Here is a 16,901-nt window from a genome sequence, read left to right on the forward strand (position 1 = left end):
CTAGGGAAACTAATACAAAAGGTATTTTTAGACACCTGGTTTTCTCCAAATCTATGTCACTCTCCCCATTTCTTCGTTATGCTTTGCTTCCCACGTTCCTTTATATTTTAATAGATGTATTTATTCATTCATTCCACTTCTGACAACTGCTGTCAGAAAACAATTTCTTCAAAATACAACTTAGATATAAATTATGATGGGACCTGAAATAACCAATTTCAAGCTTTGGAATAAGTCATGGTGAGGTAACTTAATGCCTGGACTTCCATCAGGCCAATTATTAACAACTGCCTGTGTACAATCTTACATTGTGGTAAAGAGAGGTAGCACCTCTCTCAGTGGCACCCTATAAAAGAGGAACTTACTCAAACTGTGATACCCTTGCTACACCCTTAATAATGGTAAACTATTACACTTCCATATGATAATGCTGATGTCTTTTTAAAGAACCATTCTCTATTTGCTGAAGAAATGCATTGCCTTGTGGATTTACCAAGATTTTTCTGTAATTTTGCCATGTGTTGTTTATGACATCCCACAGCTTATTGAACATGTCTTCCTTGGGCAAAACCGTGCAATATCCCAGTGCTAGGTCCTGATCTATGAGACGACAGTTGAACACCTGTGTGTTAGGGAAGAAAGAAAAAAAACCCCAAAACAAGAAGTTATTTTAATAGGTCTCTGTATAACACATGAAAAGTACATGTAATTTAGAGGTGCATTGGGTGTTTAAGTTAGAAGGGGGAAAAAAAACAGAATAAAAATGCATTTCAGGTTTTAGAACTTAAAAATTAAATATAGTAAAGACAGTCTAAATGTCACCTCCTTTAGTCTAAACTGCTTTAAAAGATGGTATATTGCAGGTTTTTCATATAGCTTTTTAAAAAGCTACCCACAACTAGAAGTCTACAAATCTAAAATGAAACTAGGATTGAAAATGAGATGGAGAATACCTACAGATCACAAAGGCCATTATTATAATTTAGGAGTTCTTAAAGGATCCCACAAAGATGAAGCTTCCAATATACGTAACCTCTCAGGCAGAGCAGCTAGCATTCTTACCTTGTGTAGTAAGGCTAGGATAGTGCTCATAATTGCTGAAGTACTGTTCTGTTTCATAGCAATGACAAAGCGATTGGTTTCAGCCAGTGTATTGCCATCATGGAGCTGTTATGAAAACCCAACAACCAGTCAGCACATGGTTAACAATAAATTCTAAGCATCCAACTTCTCTTGTAATTTATAGGAGGTACTACAGTAATTGTATTTTCAGATTTAATTAAGGTCTTATAAAGATCTCTTCTAGATAGAAAAAGGATTTCTGTTTCCAAGTGCTTTTGAACTGAGAAGTGTTTCTTGAATATTCTGTGTGCAACTTTTCCCATACTAACCAATGGTAAAACAATGTGAAAAAGCATAATAAACCATTATGAATATATAATATATTATTATATAATGAATAGTTATATAATAATATATTATAATTATTATATCATGAATAAGTCATGTTCCTGGCCTCCCTGCAGAGACTGAAAGTTTAGTTCTGAACATACTTTGCAAAGAGAAACATGAGACCATGAAAAATAGAAAAGAAACTACCAGCTATCTTCACAAAATGACTCGATATCTGATCAAGTGGTGGTAACTTTTACAAGGTCATGGTGACAGCCTCTCCCATACCTATTAAATTCATATATATCTACTCTAAACTTGTTAATAGTTGGCATACTTCTAAGCTTGACTCTCAGCAAAATTCAGCATCATTCTTGCCATACCTTTTCACTCAGGGCCAAATCCATGTTATTTGATACACCATGCTGAAGGCAGGAGCCAAAGGAACATACTATCAGCCGCAAAGCCAACTCACACTGACTGCACTCCATGAGGTTCTGCAGCACTGCACAGATGGGAGTTCTAGCAGGCATCAGAAGGTTCTGTCCTGTGAGATATTTCAAACAGAAATTAACCTCAGAAAATAATTAGTATATTTATATTAAGCATAATATTGTTCCTGGAACGAACATCAAAGCAGTTTCTATTTTTCTTCATTAAATTTATGACACAAGATTAGCCTTAGTTCCCTTTGAAACTTTACATTTTCAGGGCTTTTAATTTAACAGACTCCTATTTTAGTTCAAAACCCAGAAGCTGGTCATCTCCTTGGAAAGGCTCTAGCAGATTCTAGCTCACAGTGGGAGAACTTCTGTACTGAAATACAGGCTTTGACAACATGCCCAGAATCACATGGCTGAAGGGTAGCAATTACCATCCAAACTTGTCTTCTGTGCTGAACCCGCTATTCCCTAAAATATGACTTTAAGTGGAGCATCTAGGCACTCATTTAAAAATAATGATTTTAGTCACGCTTGTGTAGGTTTAATTAATTTAAACCTCATGTTTTCTAGTGGTCTGATTTATACTTCTAGTGTGGTGAATCTGCCACCACAATACCTTTAATAAATGCGCAGTTGGCCAGGCTTACAGAGTCCAGAGGATATAGTTTGTTCTCTGAAAGACAGACAAAAACACATCAGCAGTGTGCAGAGATCTCAGTAACACTATGAAAGCCTGAAAGTGCCTTAAAAATACGTCAGAGGCAGTACATAAGAGCCAGGACTGCATTTTTAACTGTGCCTGACTAGAAGTTGTTTTTTAAGAGGGAATATCTTTTCAAATGCACAAAGGCACATAAACTAACAGTTTTCAGTAACTACTTTGTGTTTAAATCCTTTGTCTTGATAAGACAGTCAACATAAACATTTAATCTGTGAAGGTAATAAATCTGTTCAAATCAAATAAGCATATCCTTTATAGGTGGATTTAGCATTGTGCAACAATATTTGCAATTACATGCTTTTAATATATGTTAGGAAAGAAAACATTTACATCAAGAAGTACTGAAACTAAATAATTATCAAACATTGAGTGCTTCTTTTAGAGAAACGAAAGTCTCTTTTTTCAACATAGAATCATAGAATAGTTAGGGTTGGAAAGGACCTTGAGATCATCTAGTTCCAACCCCCATTTACAACATTGTAGAGTTCTGTTCATAATACTTGAAATTTTCGGAGTTGTATGTATCTACAATGGCATGTAATTAATCTTGACAGAATTCTGTCTCCGTTACTGGCTACCAGGTAATGCCTTCTCAGATCTTAAGAACAGGGCAAGTTTATAGTAACACTTCTTCAGATCATTTTTCGCATCTTCAGGTTTTAGTAATCCAGATTCTTCCTGAACCAGAACAAAACCCATCACCACTTCTATACCCCCCAATGGATGTTTCTTCCATGAGTTTGTCTAACTGAGATTTCTGAACTGATAATTCTCACACATGTGCTGAATTATTTATATCCCTAGGTAAAAAAATCAGTATGAAATACAGATTTTATATTGACTCAATGTTTAGGAAAGCAAGTTTACCACAAACAGGCAGAAGAGAAGAAATAGTTTCATATGCAACTGGTAGAGCTATCTGTGGATCAAGAACTATTCCATCTTCATTAAAGAAGTCATCGTAAGTCCACTCTTCATAAGGATCTTTATCGCCTCCAAAAGATGTTGTCTAAATAAGAATGTTGTCGAAAGCACACACAGTGAAAAGAACAGCTAGTAAGGCTACTAACAAACTAAATGCTGCAAAAGATTCCAGTTTTCAAGTACAGGTATAGAACAAGATCTTCTTTTTGAAAAAATGATTTTACTCCACTACTTTTTTTTTTTAAATGACCAGTAGCATTTCCTACTTAGAGTGGCCACATTTCTTTTTGATGTTGCAGTTATTTAGTTGTGCACCCAAAATGCATTCTTAATTAATTTAATGGAGGCTTTCAGAAACCTTCTTGGCCAAATATTATAAGCAAACATTTTTCAAATGGTTCATTTTCCTAGAAAAATAACATTCAGTGCATAAATACACTTGCCCAGCCACTTTGATCTATAAACTGGAAGAGCCCATTCATTTTAAGTAGTCTTAAGCACTGCAGGACCAGCCAGCTCTCCAGCAGTCCTGGCAGCAGCTAATGAATAAAATCACTGGTATTTTCAGTCACATTAGTGGGATTTATTATACTGAAATATAAGTGAAAAATGCTACTTGTGCCACAGCTGCACTGCTTCTAGTACTCAAATCAATTCACTCTTTATGCTGAAGTACACACATATTCAAGGAAATTTTTATTTATGGAGCTGTGGGTTGGGTGTTTTTGTGGTGGTTGTTTGCTTTTTAAATAAGCCCATTAAATATTGCTAGAGAAATGGGAGGAAAAAAAGAATGTATGCAGAGTGAACACTATTCAGACAATCAAGGCATTATGTATGTTAAAAAAGTATACTTAAGTTAGGAGAAAATACCTTTGCTGTAAATCCATAGTTTTCTATTTGGCACTGTCTGTAAATTTCCTTGGCAGCCAAAGTATATTTACATAGTTCCAGAGAATCTAATAGTAAATCTGTACAAAGATTTAAGATCATTAACACGCTGTGAATAGAAGGTGCATATGTCCTATAAAAATGAAACATGTTTTTGCAGCACCTGCTTTTAAAGGGGCATATATAGAAATTCACTTTGGGTTCAGGTTTATTAAATATTGTTTGGAAAGTTGCATTTCCATCATGAACACAAATAAATGGTAATTACCTGGACTGCATATTGTAGCTGCTTGGCAAGCCATCTCATAAATCACTGCTGGAAGATTCATGTCATTAGGAGTGATCATTGGGACATCAGCTCCTAACATATGACAAAGCCTTTGACAGGCTGAAAACAGCAGCTTCCCTGTTTCTTCATTAGAGTGATTTTCATAGAACTCCCTATTAGAAAAATAGAAGTTACAGAAAATAGTCCTTAGGGCTTTTACTTAAGGCCACATTTTGTTCTAATGATTTAATTCTCTTTCACCTATTTTACCTATATGGCTCACTGCAACTAAAACTTCTATGACTGAAGTGAAAAAATACAATTGAGCTTAACTTAAAGAGATATTGATAAAGCACATAGAACATGTTAAAAAATATATTGAACATTTTCATCTGATCTCTTTTGGGGGAGATGGTAATAAGTTAAGTTATCTGACAATCTAAGCATGAGGCAGAGACCAGCTAGAAACCGTGACCTGGTACATACAATCAGTGAACAATAGTTTTCTTCTATCTGTGTAAGCTGACAAGTTCTCATAATGGTTATTTAATATTGTGTCTAACTTAACTCTCACTATAAGAGTGTAGGGAATCTTTTTACTTAATAAGTGTGTTATGGCAAAAAGAAAGGCACTTCTGACAGACAAAAAACTCTATGCTCAGCCTCTTGCTTAAACACTCATTTAAAAAAAACATAAACTAAACCAAACAAAACTCCCCTTTCCTCTGCTCTCCATCTACTTACTTCCACAAGATATCAGTCATAGCACAGAAAAGCCCACGAGAAGGTGTAATCTTGAAAACCTCTGCAGTTTACCTGCATACTTTTACAGCCTCTTCAACTTTTCCAGCATCCAGTGCTCTCCAGGCCAGTTTTTCTCCCAGTTCTTGCTCTGACCTCTGCAGGAGCAGAGCCAGTTTATACAACCTTGATTCAGTAGAGCGGTTCTTGCTTTTACCATCTTCTGAACTACAATTCACTGTTTGTGTTTTTCTAGACTTTGACAGAGATCTGGCAGTTTCATAAGCTTTGAAGTGATTCTCAAGAAGCTCAGACATCAGTGAAGGATTCCTAAATTCTTCAACTGAAAGAAAGATACCAAAATCTTCCTGCAACAAAAAAGATTATATATTTGTAGTCACGTGACTTCCTTTAAAAATGTTGGCTTTTTTCCTGTTAAAATGGTTTTATTTCCTGTTTCATTCTTAGAGGAATACATTCAGTACAAAGTTGACTTTACCAATTTCTGCCAATTACTGATTCATGTAATGAATGAGAGAATTGTGCTAGGCAGTAGGTAAGCAAAATAACAAAACCTGAAGGCTACTGCATGCTCAAATGCTCTTTTAAACAGTTTAAGTTTACAAACCGTAATAAAATCTCATTAAATATTCCACTACTCTATCATGGGCTCTTTGAACTCTCAGCAATTAAGAATTTGGGAGAGTATCTAATTTATTTGGTTTAAAGGGACAACTGAGTTCTAGTAATTGGGAACTTTCCCAGGCACTACTGAAATTGGTAATTAGCCTTAGAATCTCTTTGAGCTCAACAGTAAAAACAACCTGGCATATAAGTTGTAAATACGATAATTTTTTAATATCATCCATGTTATAAGAACAATTGGAATAACTAGAGTAAATTAAAAGCAGTTTGAAACTAAAGATACTTACCTGCAGGGTAGCAAGTGTTTCAAACATTCTTAGGTTTGCTTCACATTCATCTTTCTTCAGAGGATTGTCTGTAGGAAGAGAAAACCAGTTACTTCCTGACTCCATTTACAAATGAAATGTAAGACATTTAAGTTGTAGCCTACCTTTTTGAATGCTGAACAGGAATTTAAGGACTTCCACAAGTGTCTTAGTCATAAACATCTGTGTTTTGTGCTGTGGGAAGGGAAGAGGTTCATGTTTTGTTTGGCCAAAATGCTGCCAGTAACAGACAGTCACCCTCAGGCTTCCACTTTGTTAAAATACTATGCAATGCTTTACAAACATCTTAAGCAACAATTATCAAGTCTGAGTTACAAGCAGTTGAAAAGCAAGGGAACAGAAAGTTACTGTACAAAGGCATCCTTTATAGAAATAACAAATATTTTATGGCCGTAATATGTACGTTCTCCACAGTCTGTTAGGTCTCACTGGAGTTTTGAAAGTATCCACCCTTCTCCCTTTGTTCTTGTTCCCCAGAATGACTCCCTGAAACAACTGTTAGCAAAAATATGTGGGACTAGAGGTATAACAATACAGCAGGGTTTATGAATTATGGATTGAATTCAGGTGGCCATGCCACTGTGTGGAGATGCCTTTAAAAATAACACAAAAAATTTTATAGTATATAAAATCTGAATCGACTCAAGAGGCTTCAAGGTGACCTAGTCCAACCTTTTGCTCAAAGTAGGATCAGTTCATCATTCCTTTTTGCTGGAAAACAGAGTTTTTACATTTGCATCCCATACCTTTTTTAAGCATCTAGTTAAGAAGATTATTTAGAATAACTTGTGCACACACTTTACGATGTAAAATGACTCAGTACCTCTTCAGCATTATCTGCTTTATTCTGCAATACCAGTGTTCCCCATAGAGTCAATCTCTCTGCAACTTCCTCAGCTTCAGCAAGAGTCAGAGATTTTAACAAAGTCAGAGATTCCTCTTCCTGAGGAAAGAAAAAAACCCGAAGAAAGAAAAAGTAAGCCAGAAATAATCAAAAGAAGGGTATTTGCATTTGGAAAAGCTAAGTTATGTGTATGTCCTCGCTTTGAGACAATGGTTATGATTATCAATAATACCAGGTGCAAATAAGGCAGAACAAATGTTAACAGGAAAACACTATTTTGCAGGGGAGTTAATCTGGTTCCTTTAATCAAAAAGCCTCCTTCTCTTCAGGTCAAAATGATTCCAATAACATAACTGGGGACCACCACAGGGTATAAAGGTAATCACACCTAGTATAATGTAGCAAGCTAAGTTAAATGTTCCTAGTTAGGTTATCAATGAAATTCAACACTGTCACAAGATGAACATTTAGGCGCTGTCGGTATTAAAGGGGCAGGTCTGTACTCCTGTGGGGTGCTGTTGCCCTAGAAGAAAGCATTTCTCAGAAGAAAATTTCCCTTCTTTATTTTTTTTTTTGTTGAAAAGGAAGCAACTTGCCCTAAAACAACTCTGGCAAAACCAGGATGTGAAAACATGTAGACACTTCAATTCCAAACTTGCATATTTTGGGTCATAATTTTCATCTTTTGCCACAAAAGAAGGATGGCTTACAATGTTTAAAACTCTGACAAAGGTCTTATTTTCAATGTTAAGTGTAGGCTGGTGTGTGTACAATTAACAGAATTAAAATTTTCTCTTTTTATTGCAAAAGTGTGTAAAGATGCCAAAAAGAAGTACAGGTTATCGCTGTTTTGACAACAGGCCTCAGTGTCTTTAAATTGAAACGAACTGACATGAAGTATTTTAGTACCCTTTCTCTGTCAATCAGGTCTATCATCCTCAGAATGTAGACTTCCACAGTGGGCAGCATATATGCTGCTACAATTTTCAAAGCATCCTCCAAACAAGTAGGGGTATCTTGTTTAAGAATGTATTTCGCTAGTCTCTGCAAGAAGAGAACAAATATGGACATTAGTTTGTTGATGTACAGGATAACAAAGGAATTCATTTACACACACTTCTTCTGCATTGTCATTTTACAGCTTATACCAAGCAAGTTACCTAGAAGCTTGAAACTTTTATCTAGAGAAAATCTGACTAGATCATAACCGGGAGAAGATAAGGCTTGGGGAAGAGAATTATCCTGGGAACTCTCACCATTCAGGGGGCTCCACTGGCTCCACAGGATGGAAATAAACTTTTGAAGAAACACTGATGGTTTCTTATTACCAGTGCTGTACTAATCAGGTTGGGCTAAACTAATCTGCTAATTCTTAAAAAAAGAGTGGGCTTTCAGGAAAAAAATGTGTTCCAACAGGACAAGAAAAATGGATATTGGTAACAAGCGGAAGCTATCAGCTGCTAAGACTTTTTAAAAGCCTGGCTTCTAATACCCCGTTAAAATACATGCAGATAAGCATAGAAAATTTTGTTTAATAGAAGAGTGATGCTGATGACTTACCATTATCATCTGCTTGTCCTTTAAAAGATTAGTATCTCTTATCCCATAGGCTCGCAAAAGCTTCTTCATCTCCATCAAGCGGTAACTTTCCTGCAGTAACTTTACTCTATGGACAAATCAGACTATTACTAATTAACTACCTACAGCTGTGTGATTTAATCATCATCCTATGTCTGATACACAGTATTTCCCCTCCAACCTCCCTCCAAAAACCAGAATTCTAATTGAGAGTACACGCAAATCCAAGGTGTAGACTGTGAGTGTTGTCTTACTTGACATGATTCATTTCCAAATGCTGTTTCACCAGCTGCTCCACTGCTGAACTCCATGGTACCATAGCACCATGCATTATCTGTAGAACTGCATCAAATTTCAGCTATAGAAGGAACATAAAAAGCTTATGTTTCAAAATAGGTTAACAAGGTAGTCTATTGAATTACTATTCCCATGTGATGAATTCGTTTAGGCAAGCAGTTTATTTCTTTGCTCATTTCCACTTTGCAGAAAGGGCTTTAATTATCATAATATGATGTGTCAAGTTAGATTAGAAAATCTTCATAGTAGTTAACAACACTGTAGAGCTTTCATATATTTGAAAGTTGGTGAGTTTTCCATGTGCTGACATCAAAACTACAATTAAATTCTCAAAGAACTTCACATGGGAGATTACTAAAATAGAATAAAAATACTATTTGCTCCTCCTCATGCAGAAATGCACTAGTGTGCTTGTGCAAAAATGATGTGTTTCAGTCTGAACTGATGTGTCAGAGCCAGTGATGCCTATTTCATAAAATATACTTACATCTGTGTCAGAGATACACCCAATGACAGCTATTGCCTTTGCTTCCCATGCAGTTTCGAATACTGAAGTAGATCGTGTACGACAGCGTTCTAGCAAATCCTGTATATTTTGATAAAGATTATTAGTATATTTAAGTTCAGAAGATACAAGATTCTCTTAAAATACAGAATAGTAGCTATCAATAAGTTCACTGAAAGGAGTAAGCTGGTTCTGAAATTCAAGTGTAAACAAAAATGGCCATCAGATTTGTTTTCAGCTTACTCCTGCTGAAATAACTTTCCTCAAAAGGAAGGGAATCTGGATACCTTTATATACTGAAGAAGTAGTTCATCCTTTTGTAGATTATGTTCACACAGGTAGGGTTTTATAAACTTCTCCAAAATGGACGGAACAAGCTCTGGTGCCAAAATTTTATCAAACATGCGAAACACAATAGTAGTTGCATTTTCCTGGGCAGCAAGTAGAACAGTGCCATGTTAGAAAATCACATATGTAAAGGATCATGTACTAATATCTCTAAGAAATAATTCAACATCCAGCATCTACTGAAATCAGTTGAATGATTTGAAGAACTAGCATCCCTCTTTAGCTCAAATAAAAGCTTTCTTAAAGCCCCTTATTGTTCAGTTGTAGCTCTGATTTCTCTTTTGCTAATGCTTGCTCCATGATATATGATCTGTAATTTAGAGCAAATCATGGAGTTTAAGTCATACTTTCTCATAGTATCTTATCACATTATATATTTATACTCACAGTTGAAACAAAATTTCTAACAACCATATCAAATAGTCTTAGTGGTTTATGAACACAAGTTTATCCAAGCAATCCATCAGAAGCTTTAAATAGTCCAACTTTAAATTGCATGGTACAAGGTTTTTCTCCTTCCCAAAATAATTCACTACTCAAGAGCACATTTGGAAGTGCCTGCAGAATTACCTTTTCAAAATCAGAGAGTGCCAGCCTGCAGTTGTATTTTCTGTACAGATTTATTAGTTCTTGTAAATCATTTACCAGCTTCTTTAACCTATGCACCTCTTCACAGTCAACACATCTCTGAAACAGTGTTTAGAAGTGACATGTTAGAAGAATTGCCACAATCTTCAAGATCATTACATTACCATTAACATAGAATATCAATGTTTCCAGTGTTTAAAATGCCCAGCTGGTTAGCCTTGAGTTCTTCTTTCTGCACTTTCATACTACTACTAGAACACTAGTACACCTAGAATACATAACATACATAATTTGATTATGGTTGCACAGATTCAGTATTCACAAACTCACAGCTAGTTGATTTTAATACCTGTTTCTCCAGGCTATAACACATGGTGATTACAACTAATTTACTAAAAACTTTAATGGAGAGGCGACATGTTTCTAATTTAATTTTTTTAATCTTTAAACTCAAGAAGATTGGAAAGAAATTCTTTCCTGCCGTGGAATTAAATCAATCTTCACCAAAACCAATAGTGACCTAAGTATCATCCACTCCAACTTTAGTACAGAGCATATATTCTGAAGTCTCTCAGTAGGAATTCCTTGTATTTGCTACATTTCTTACCAAAACAGTCCAGTGGCCAGAAATTGTCAGTCCCATTTCACCTTGATTTCTACTTGTAAAAAAAACCTCTGCCATTTGGAGTCCGTTTTCTGGCCAATTTGCCTGTCCAAAATAATTGATATCAGCAAACTATATCATGCATAAAGAAATACAAGACATGCAAAGTGTCTGCAGAATGACTTACCTTATCAGTTAATTCAAGGTTTCGAGCACCTTGTTCCAGCCATTTTGCTAATATTTTCTGAAAAGAACACAGTTATAAGTAGAGCTCTACTATCTACCAAAGCAAAATTTACCATTTGAAATTTGTTTTAAAAGAAATAACTTAAAATCTAAACTGTAGGTAAAAGAATCCCTTTTAAAAAGAGGAACAAAGTTCTGGCATTCGAAAATAAGTCTTAGGTTTAACTATAAAATTATCTCAGCCTTACCTGTCCCTTTGGCACTACTCTTCTTGAGAAAGGGATCACAACATTTTTAAGCCACAAACATAGTTCCTTCAAAGGAACAGTGAAATGGATGGCATTAATTAAGTTCTCCAGCATTTTTTCATTGAAGCTGCTTTCAAAATCTGCCTAAAATATTAAAACCAGAACAATTTCACATATATGGAGTATTTGTTTTATCTGATATTTTGTAAAGTTGTTTCGTGAACTGGAAAATGTGATAGATTTAAGAAATACAGAGAGAAAAATCTCAGTAATCATAGACAGGAATTAAAAGAAATAAGATAGCCCTATTCAGAATAACTAGAGCTTGGTCTTCTTAGACAAGGCAATTGAAGCAATTTCTTTGCAAGTTAGTGCAGCAGGATCATGTCCTATTACTTTAGCACTTGTTCTATAGCTCTGACCTGAAAGTCCTGCACCAAAGAATATAATAGTCCATAGCCACTATTATGAATGTGGCATTCAAAGTCAGGAGTCTATATGATTATTTTTAAAGGATTTTAAGGTAGTCAGCAAATGTCCACTTAAAACTTGAGAGCTGTGCTTGCAATAAAGTGAATGGAAGATTACAACCCCCGCAAAACAAATCAAAGAACTGTCATCCTTCAGACCTAGAAATATGCATTCTGACATCAGAAATACCTGTTTATTCCTAAATCAATAAGAAGTTCAGCCTTCTAAGGAGCTAGGGGAACAAGTAATCATTATGATAACAGATGAGATTCTGCCATAAACCTTTGTTTTTTTGAGGTGCAGTTTTGTAATGGCATTGGTCTGATTCTCTTAAATAAAGCTGGAAAGTTTGAGACTTAACATCCTCCATAAATACCAAAGAGATGTCTATGTCATCTCACCTGGTGCCTCAGCCAGAGGTACTGTGCACAAGAAAAATTTCCTTCTTCTAGCTGACAAAGGATATTCTTGAAAATGTCTTCACTATTCAAGAATTCTGTCCAAGCAATGCCGCTAGAAGAGGAGGGAAAGAAACTCTGTTATAGTTACATGTCAGTATTAAAGAAGCTGGGGAGGAGAACCTCAAACCTTTTCTAGCTAGTACTATTTACTGTAAGAGACAACAGCAATGTTAGACTACGTGCATAAAATCACAGCCCCTCCTATATGCGTTAAACAAAAAACCGAAATCTATACATGATAGTCCATGTGCAATAGATAATACATGTTTTCAACATATAGGATGACTCAACCTCTCTGCATTCTCCCTTCTCCACAGTAGAGAGAGAAGGATTTAAATTTTAAAGAACCAAACTAAAAGTAACATCCCCCCTTCATTTCAATTACCCTTACAATTAAATTGACTTCAAATCTTAATTAACAAACAGAAACAAACCTGAATTTCTCTAGTCCAAAAGCTCCATAGAAAGTTGTAAGCCTTGCCTGAGCTCTCAATACCTGAATGCAGACAAGTGATTTAAGGTCAGTGTTTGGACAGGCTTTAAAACTCTGCATTTTAATTACTTATCATACAATACTGTAGAGTCAAGAAGTATGTCCTCACCTCAGTTATGGATACTGGAGCCCCATCAGATGATGGAGCAAAGATTCTATCATCTTTCTTCAAGATCTGAAACAAAGACATGTAATAATAAGATAAATAAAAGACATGTAATAAAAATCAGCCATGGTTTGGCTGACAATTCAGTACATGCAGAACATGCCAAACAGTACTACAAATCTAATAAAGACACGAGCCAAAACTTAGTACCTCTATAAAATGGAGTCTTTATTTTAAAGTGTTAGACTCTGACTGGATTTCTACATGTATGCAGGATCAGACAGATATCAAACAGAATGACAGATACATGTTAAGGCAGGAAAGACTAAAATAATGAAAACAAAAAAGGTGACATATGTTAAGCTTTTAGTCCTAAAATTAGTATTTTAAAAGTACTTTAAAAGACTACAACTCAAAACAAAAACGTGCTTTCTGATCTGAAAATAAAACTGTAAGCTCTTTTTTGCCCTTAAGCAATAGCAAGAAGACTGGAAGAAGCCTTGTTGCTTCTTCATGTTCGGTAACATACAATTTATAATGCATTTACTTTGTGAATGACTGTCACTAGTTTGCAGACGTTCCCCTTCTCAAGTTGTACAGAAGCATAATAGGAATGGACGAGTATAAACAGTTCAAACAAATAAAACCCCTTACTCTGACTTTAGCGTAGTTCAACATTTCTTGAGTGGTTTCATACAGTGGCCATGGAGCATTTATGCAGTAATCCACAACAAACTGGCTATCCTGTTTGCACAAGGAAACAATTTAAATTAGTTCCAAGCTTCCTTATAATTTGAATTATTTAATTAGAGAAGGAGGGTAGAAATAAAAAACATACCTGAATTTTTTGCAGGTTTTCTTTGGCTTCATTCACAAGATCCAGCCAGACCTCGTGACCGTAACTCCCAACAGAAGCTGAAGCCAGTTTCTCTAAAATAGTGTTTGCTTTCACTTTATATACAAGCTGTGTAAAAAACAAAGAAACAGTTTTCAATCTCATGCAGTTGAGTTTTAAGCAGTCTTCAACTGAAAACTCCACGTTCGTTCACCGTGTTTTTGAGATAGCGTGTCCATGTACATTGAATGATTTCATTACAGAAATGGATTACCAATTAGTAACAATTGTGGTGTCTTTTTTTTTATCTCACCAGCTAACCATTAAAACAAAACAAAAAAAGGAGAGGGAACATTCAAATTTCATTAATTGAATAAATCAATTAATGAAGCCAGACTATGTAATTTAGCAACACCATTTCTTGCTACTTACAGGGACAAATGTGCCTTCTCCTGATCCAGCAGTGCTCATTTTGATCAGAGGATTTACTTCTGCATCACTTCTCATTGCAAGGTTTGTTAGTTATTGTAAATAAAAACATAGTTCACCATGCAGTCATCTAGTTTTGAACCAGTTTCAAGTATAGCGAGTTGCTTTGTGAGGTAACATTCCCCTATACTTGTAATATTTTGAATACTTTCTGTTGGACTACAGAGCAACAACCTTACTCATAAATTCAGTTATACTAATTAATGTTCAAAAGTATTTATCAAGAACAGACAACTTACCTCAACATCTAGTCCAAACTGAAGAGCAAAAGTCTCTGCTTCAGTGAATTTGTGCTTATGAAGTAAGCGACTGAGCCTGGGGTGAAGTGAAGTTTACTACGTAAATCAAAGTGCCAAATCACAGACAAATAATAAAATAGGAAAACAGTGATTGTCAGAAATCAGTACCTATTTTCTGGCAAGGCTTCAGTTAAACTTCGCATCACAACAATAGAAACTGGGCCTTCAGAGGGTCTATGAATGAGAGGGAGCTATGAGTTTATCAACTACAAACCAACTGTATGTAGAAATAATCAGCCATTTTAATATAATAATGATCTAGTAAGAAACAAAACATTATCTTACATCTGATGTTTTTCATGAATCCCTTCCAAGAAGTATATTGTATCCTGCAGTGTGCAATAACAGAGAACATTAGGTGGTAAGGGAAATCAGGCATAATGAAACTTCAATTGTAATGCAGCATTTCTTAATCTAGAAACAAACTACTGCTTATCTCTGATAAATTTATTGGGTTTTTTTAAATAGTTATTTCCTAGTTTCCACTATCTAAAATTTCTGAGGGCCTCAACTGAACACAATGAAACCACTCTGCTATCCCAGTTGAATTACCGTCAGGACACTGTCCACACGAGTGAACCATCTTCTCAAAATTACACTCTCATTTTGTCCAACTATAAGCAGGCCACACGGTACCCATCTTCGTATCTTTTAGAATAAATCACGAATAAATCCAGAAAATCCAGAATAAATCCTCTACACTAAGAGAATTTAAAACTTCATAGTTTTTAGCTCTAACAGCCACAAGAACAACTGGCAGCAGTATTAAACATTGCAATAGACTGTTCAGTTTACTATATATCATATCTTTCTCTCCAGCCTTTGGGGATATAATTTAATCTTTGTATCATTAGTCTTTCTGTAGTTTATAGCACAAATTGGTTCTAATCTAAGAGAATAACACAGTACCCTCTGTAATAATTCTACATATTAAGACAATTGCATTTCTTCGAAGAGCAACAACAAAAATCATCAAAACCTACTGTGCCAATCCCACTTTGAACAAGTGAAGAAACGATAGACACTTCCAAAGAATAGAGCTGTTGCATAGTGGGCAATGCAAAAACCATGAGATTTCTCATCTATTAAAAAAAGGAGGGAAAACAAAGAAACAAGTCAGTTTAACTTCTCTCTGATGTTTGCAGAATCATTTCTTTATTCTTACAGTCAGATGGAAGACACTATTTTCATAGGTTTTTATGGTCTCTACATTTTGAAAGTTTAATGAAGTTTTAGATGTTGCATCTCTATACAGGCCTGTTATTTCAATGAGTGACTGTATAACAGCTGAAGAACAGAGCACAGATAAAGTGATTATACCTGTTTGTTATCTGGTATTGTCATGACTATCAGTTTAACATTGGCAAGCCCTTGCCTAGGGAACAAGAAAGAGAAAAAAAAGAAAGCAAAATTTACTGTATAAATCTTATGTTAAGACTGTGATTCTCACGTCAGAGTTTAGAAAATTTAGTTCTCCATGGAAACTGCTGGCACATTTTGAAACCCTATAGTGCACCCAAAAATAAGTCTTTTAGCATTTAGAGGACATACATTTAACTTCTGACATTTTTAAGCTTTTCAAATGGATCTGATTCACAGACTGGCACAGAGCAATGGAAGAGCCAAGAGCCTTCTCTTCTAATCTTAACTGCCATTAATTTCTTTTGCATTTTACACACATCTCCAGATTTTGGCTTCTCCATCTGCAGAACGAAGATCTTACTATTTATCTATCCAAAAGGCAGACTAGCCTTTTTGTAACATCAGACTTGTAAGCCATATTATATACCTTATTTTAGACAAGCATTTTCTAAATGCTACAGGTTACATGCAAGATTCCTTAGCAGTAACAACAGATAAACCAAGAAAAAGAAGAAAGCAACAAGGTTTTCTTTTCTACAATAAAAAGCTGAGGATACCTACAGTACAATTATTCTGTCCTGCTGACTAGAAAGCTTTCAAAGATTTCTAAAAATTCACTACCACAGAAAATCAAGTGTTTGTGGCACATTTCATGTAACTTTTCAATTTTCATAATTAGTACTATAAAGCTTTACTTACCATATGACTGGCAAAGAATCTGACTCTGTACTTAGAAGAAATTCTTCAATATGTATTAAAGGCCAATCCCAAATTAGAGTAAGAGAATAAACATCCCACATGCTTAGGATATTCTAGATAAAGAAAAAAAAAATCAG

General features: G+C 35.3%; 1 protein-coding gene across 1 annotated transcript in view; it reads right to left on the reverse strand.

Moving 5' to 3' along the window:
* The window catches only part of KNTC1 (kinetochore associated 1), a gene marked incomplete at its 5' end in the record, with an annotated part of 35,691 nt that overhangs the window by 14,356 nt on the left and 4,434 nt on the right, over positions 1–16,901 (reverse strand). Inside the window, 31 exons of the mRNA XM_080628304.1 lie at positions 494–622; positions 1,063–1,167; positions 1,776–1,939; positions 2,452–2,508; positions 3,424–3,565; positions 4,354–4,451; positions 4,640–4,812; positions 5,456–5,748; positions 6,313–6,380; positions 6,456–6,525; positions 7,175–7,294; positions 8,105–8,239; positions 8,756–8,861; positions 9,028–9,131; positions 9,558–9,656; positions 9,863–10,006; positions 10,494–10,610; positions 11,119–11,220; positions 11,303–11,359; positions 11,550–11,693; positions 12,422–12,533; positions 12,916–12,977; positions 13,084–13,149; positions 13,735–13,824; positions 13,919–14,044; positions 14,644–14,719; positions 14,812–14,877; positions 14,989–15,032; positions 15,687–15,785; positions 16,024–16,078; positions 16,765–16,877. Coding sequence (XP_080484430.1) covers positions 494–622; positions 1,063–1,167; positions 1,776–1,939; positions 2,452–2,508; positions 3,424–3,565; positions 4,354–4,451; positions 4,640–4,812; positions 5,456–5,748; positions 6,313–6,380; positions 6,456–6,525; positions 7,175–7,294; positions 8,105–8,239; positions 8,756–8,861; positions 9,028–9,131; positions 9,558–9,656; positions 9,863–10,006; positions 10,494–10,610; positions 11,119–11,220; positions 11,303–11,359; positions 11,550–11,693; positions 12,422–12,533; positions 12,916–12,977; positions 13,084–13,149; positions 13,735–13,824; positions 13,919–14,044; positions 14,644–14,719; positions 14,812–14,877; positions 14,989–15,032; positions 15,687–15,785; positions 16,024–16,078; positions 16,765–16,877 — 3,336 coding nt within the window. The remainder of the gene's footprint in view (positions 1–493; positions 623–1,062; positions 1,168–1,775; positions 1,940–2,451; positions 2,509–3,423; positions 3,566–4,353; positions 4,452–4,639; positions 4,813–5,455; positions 5,749–6,312; positions 6,381–6,455; positions 6,526–7,174; positions 7,295–8,104; positions 8,240–8,755; positions 8,862–9,027; positions 9,132–9,557; positions 9,657–9,862; positions 10,007–10,493; positions 10,611–11,118; positions 11,221–11,302; positions 11,360–11,549; positions 11,694–12,421; positions 12,534–12,915; positions 12,978–13,083; positions 13,150–13,734; positions 13,825–13,918; positions 14,045–14,643; positions 14,720–14,811; positions 14,878–14,988; positions 15,033–15,686; positions 15,786–16,023; positions 16,079–16,764; positions 16,878–16,901) is intronic.

The sequence above is a fragment of the Psittacula echo genome, assembly GCF_963264785.1.
Source record: "Psittacula echo genome assembly, chromosome: 13".
Classification (NCBI taxonomy): domain Eukaryota; kingdom Metazoa; phylum Chordata; class Aves; order Psittaciformes; family Psittacidae; genus Psittacula; species Psittacula echo.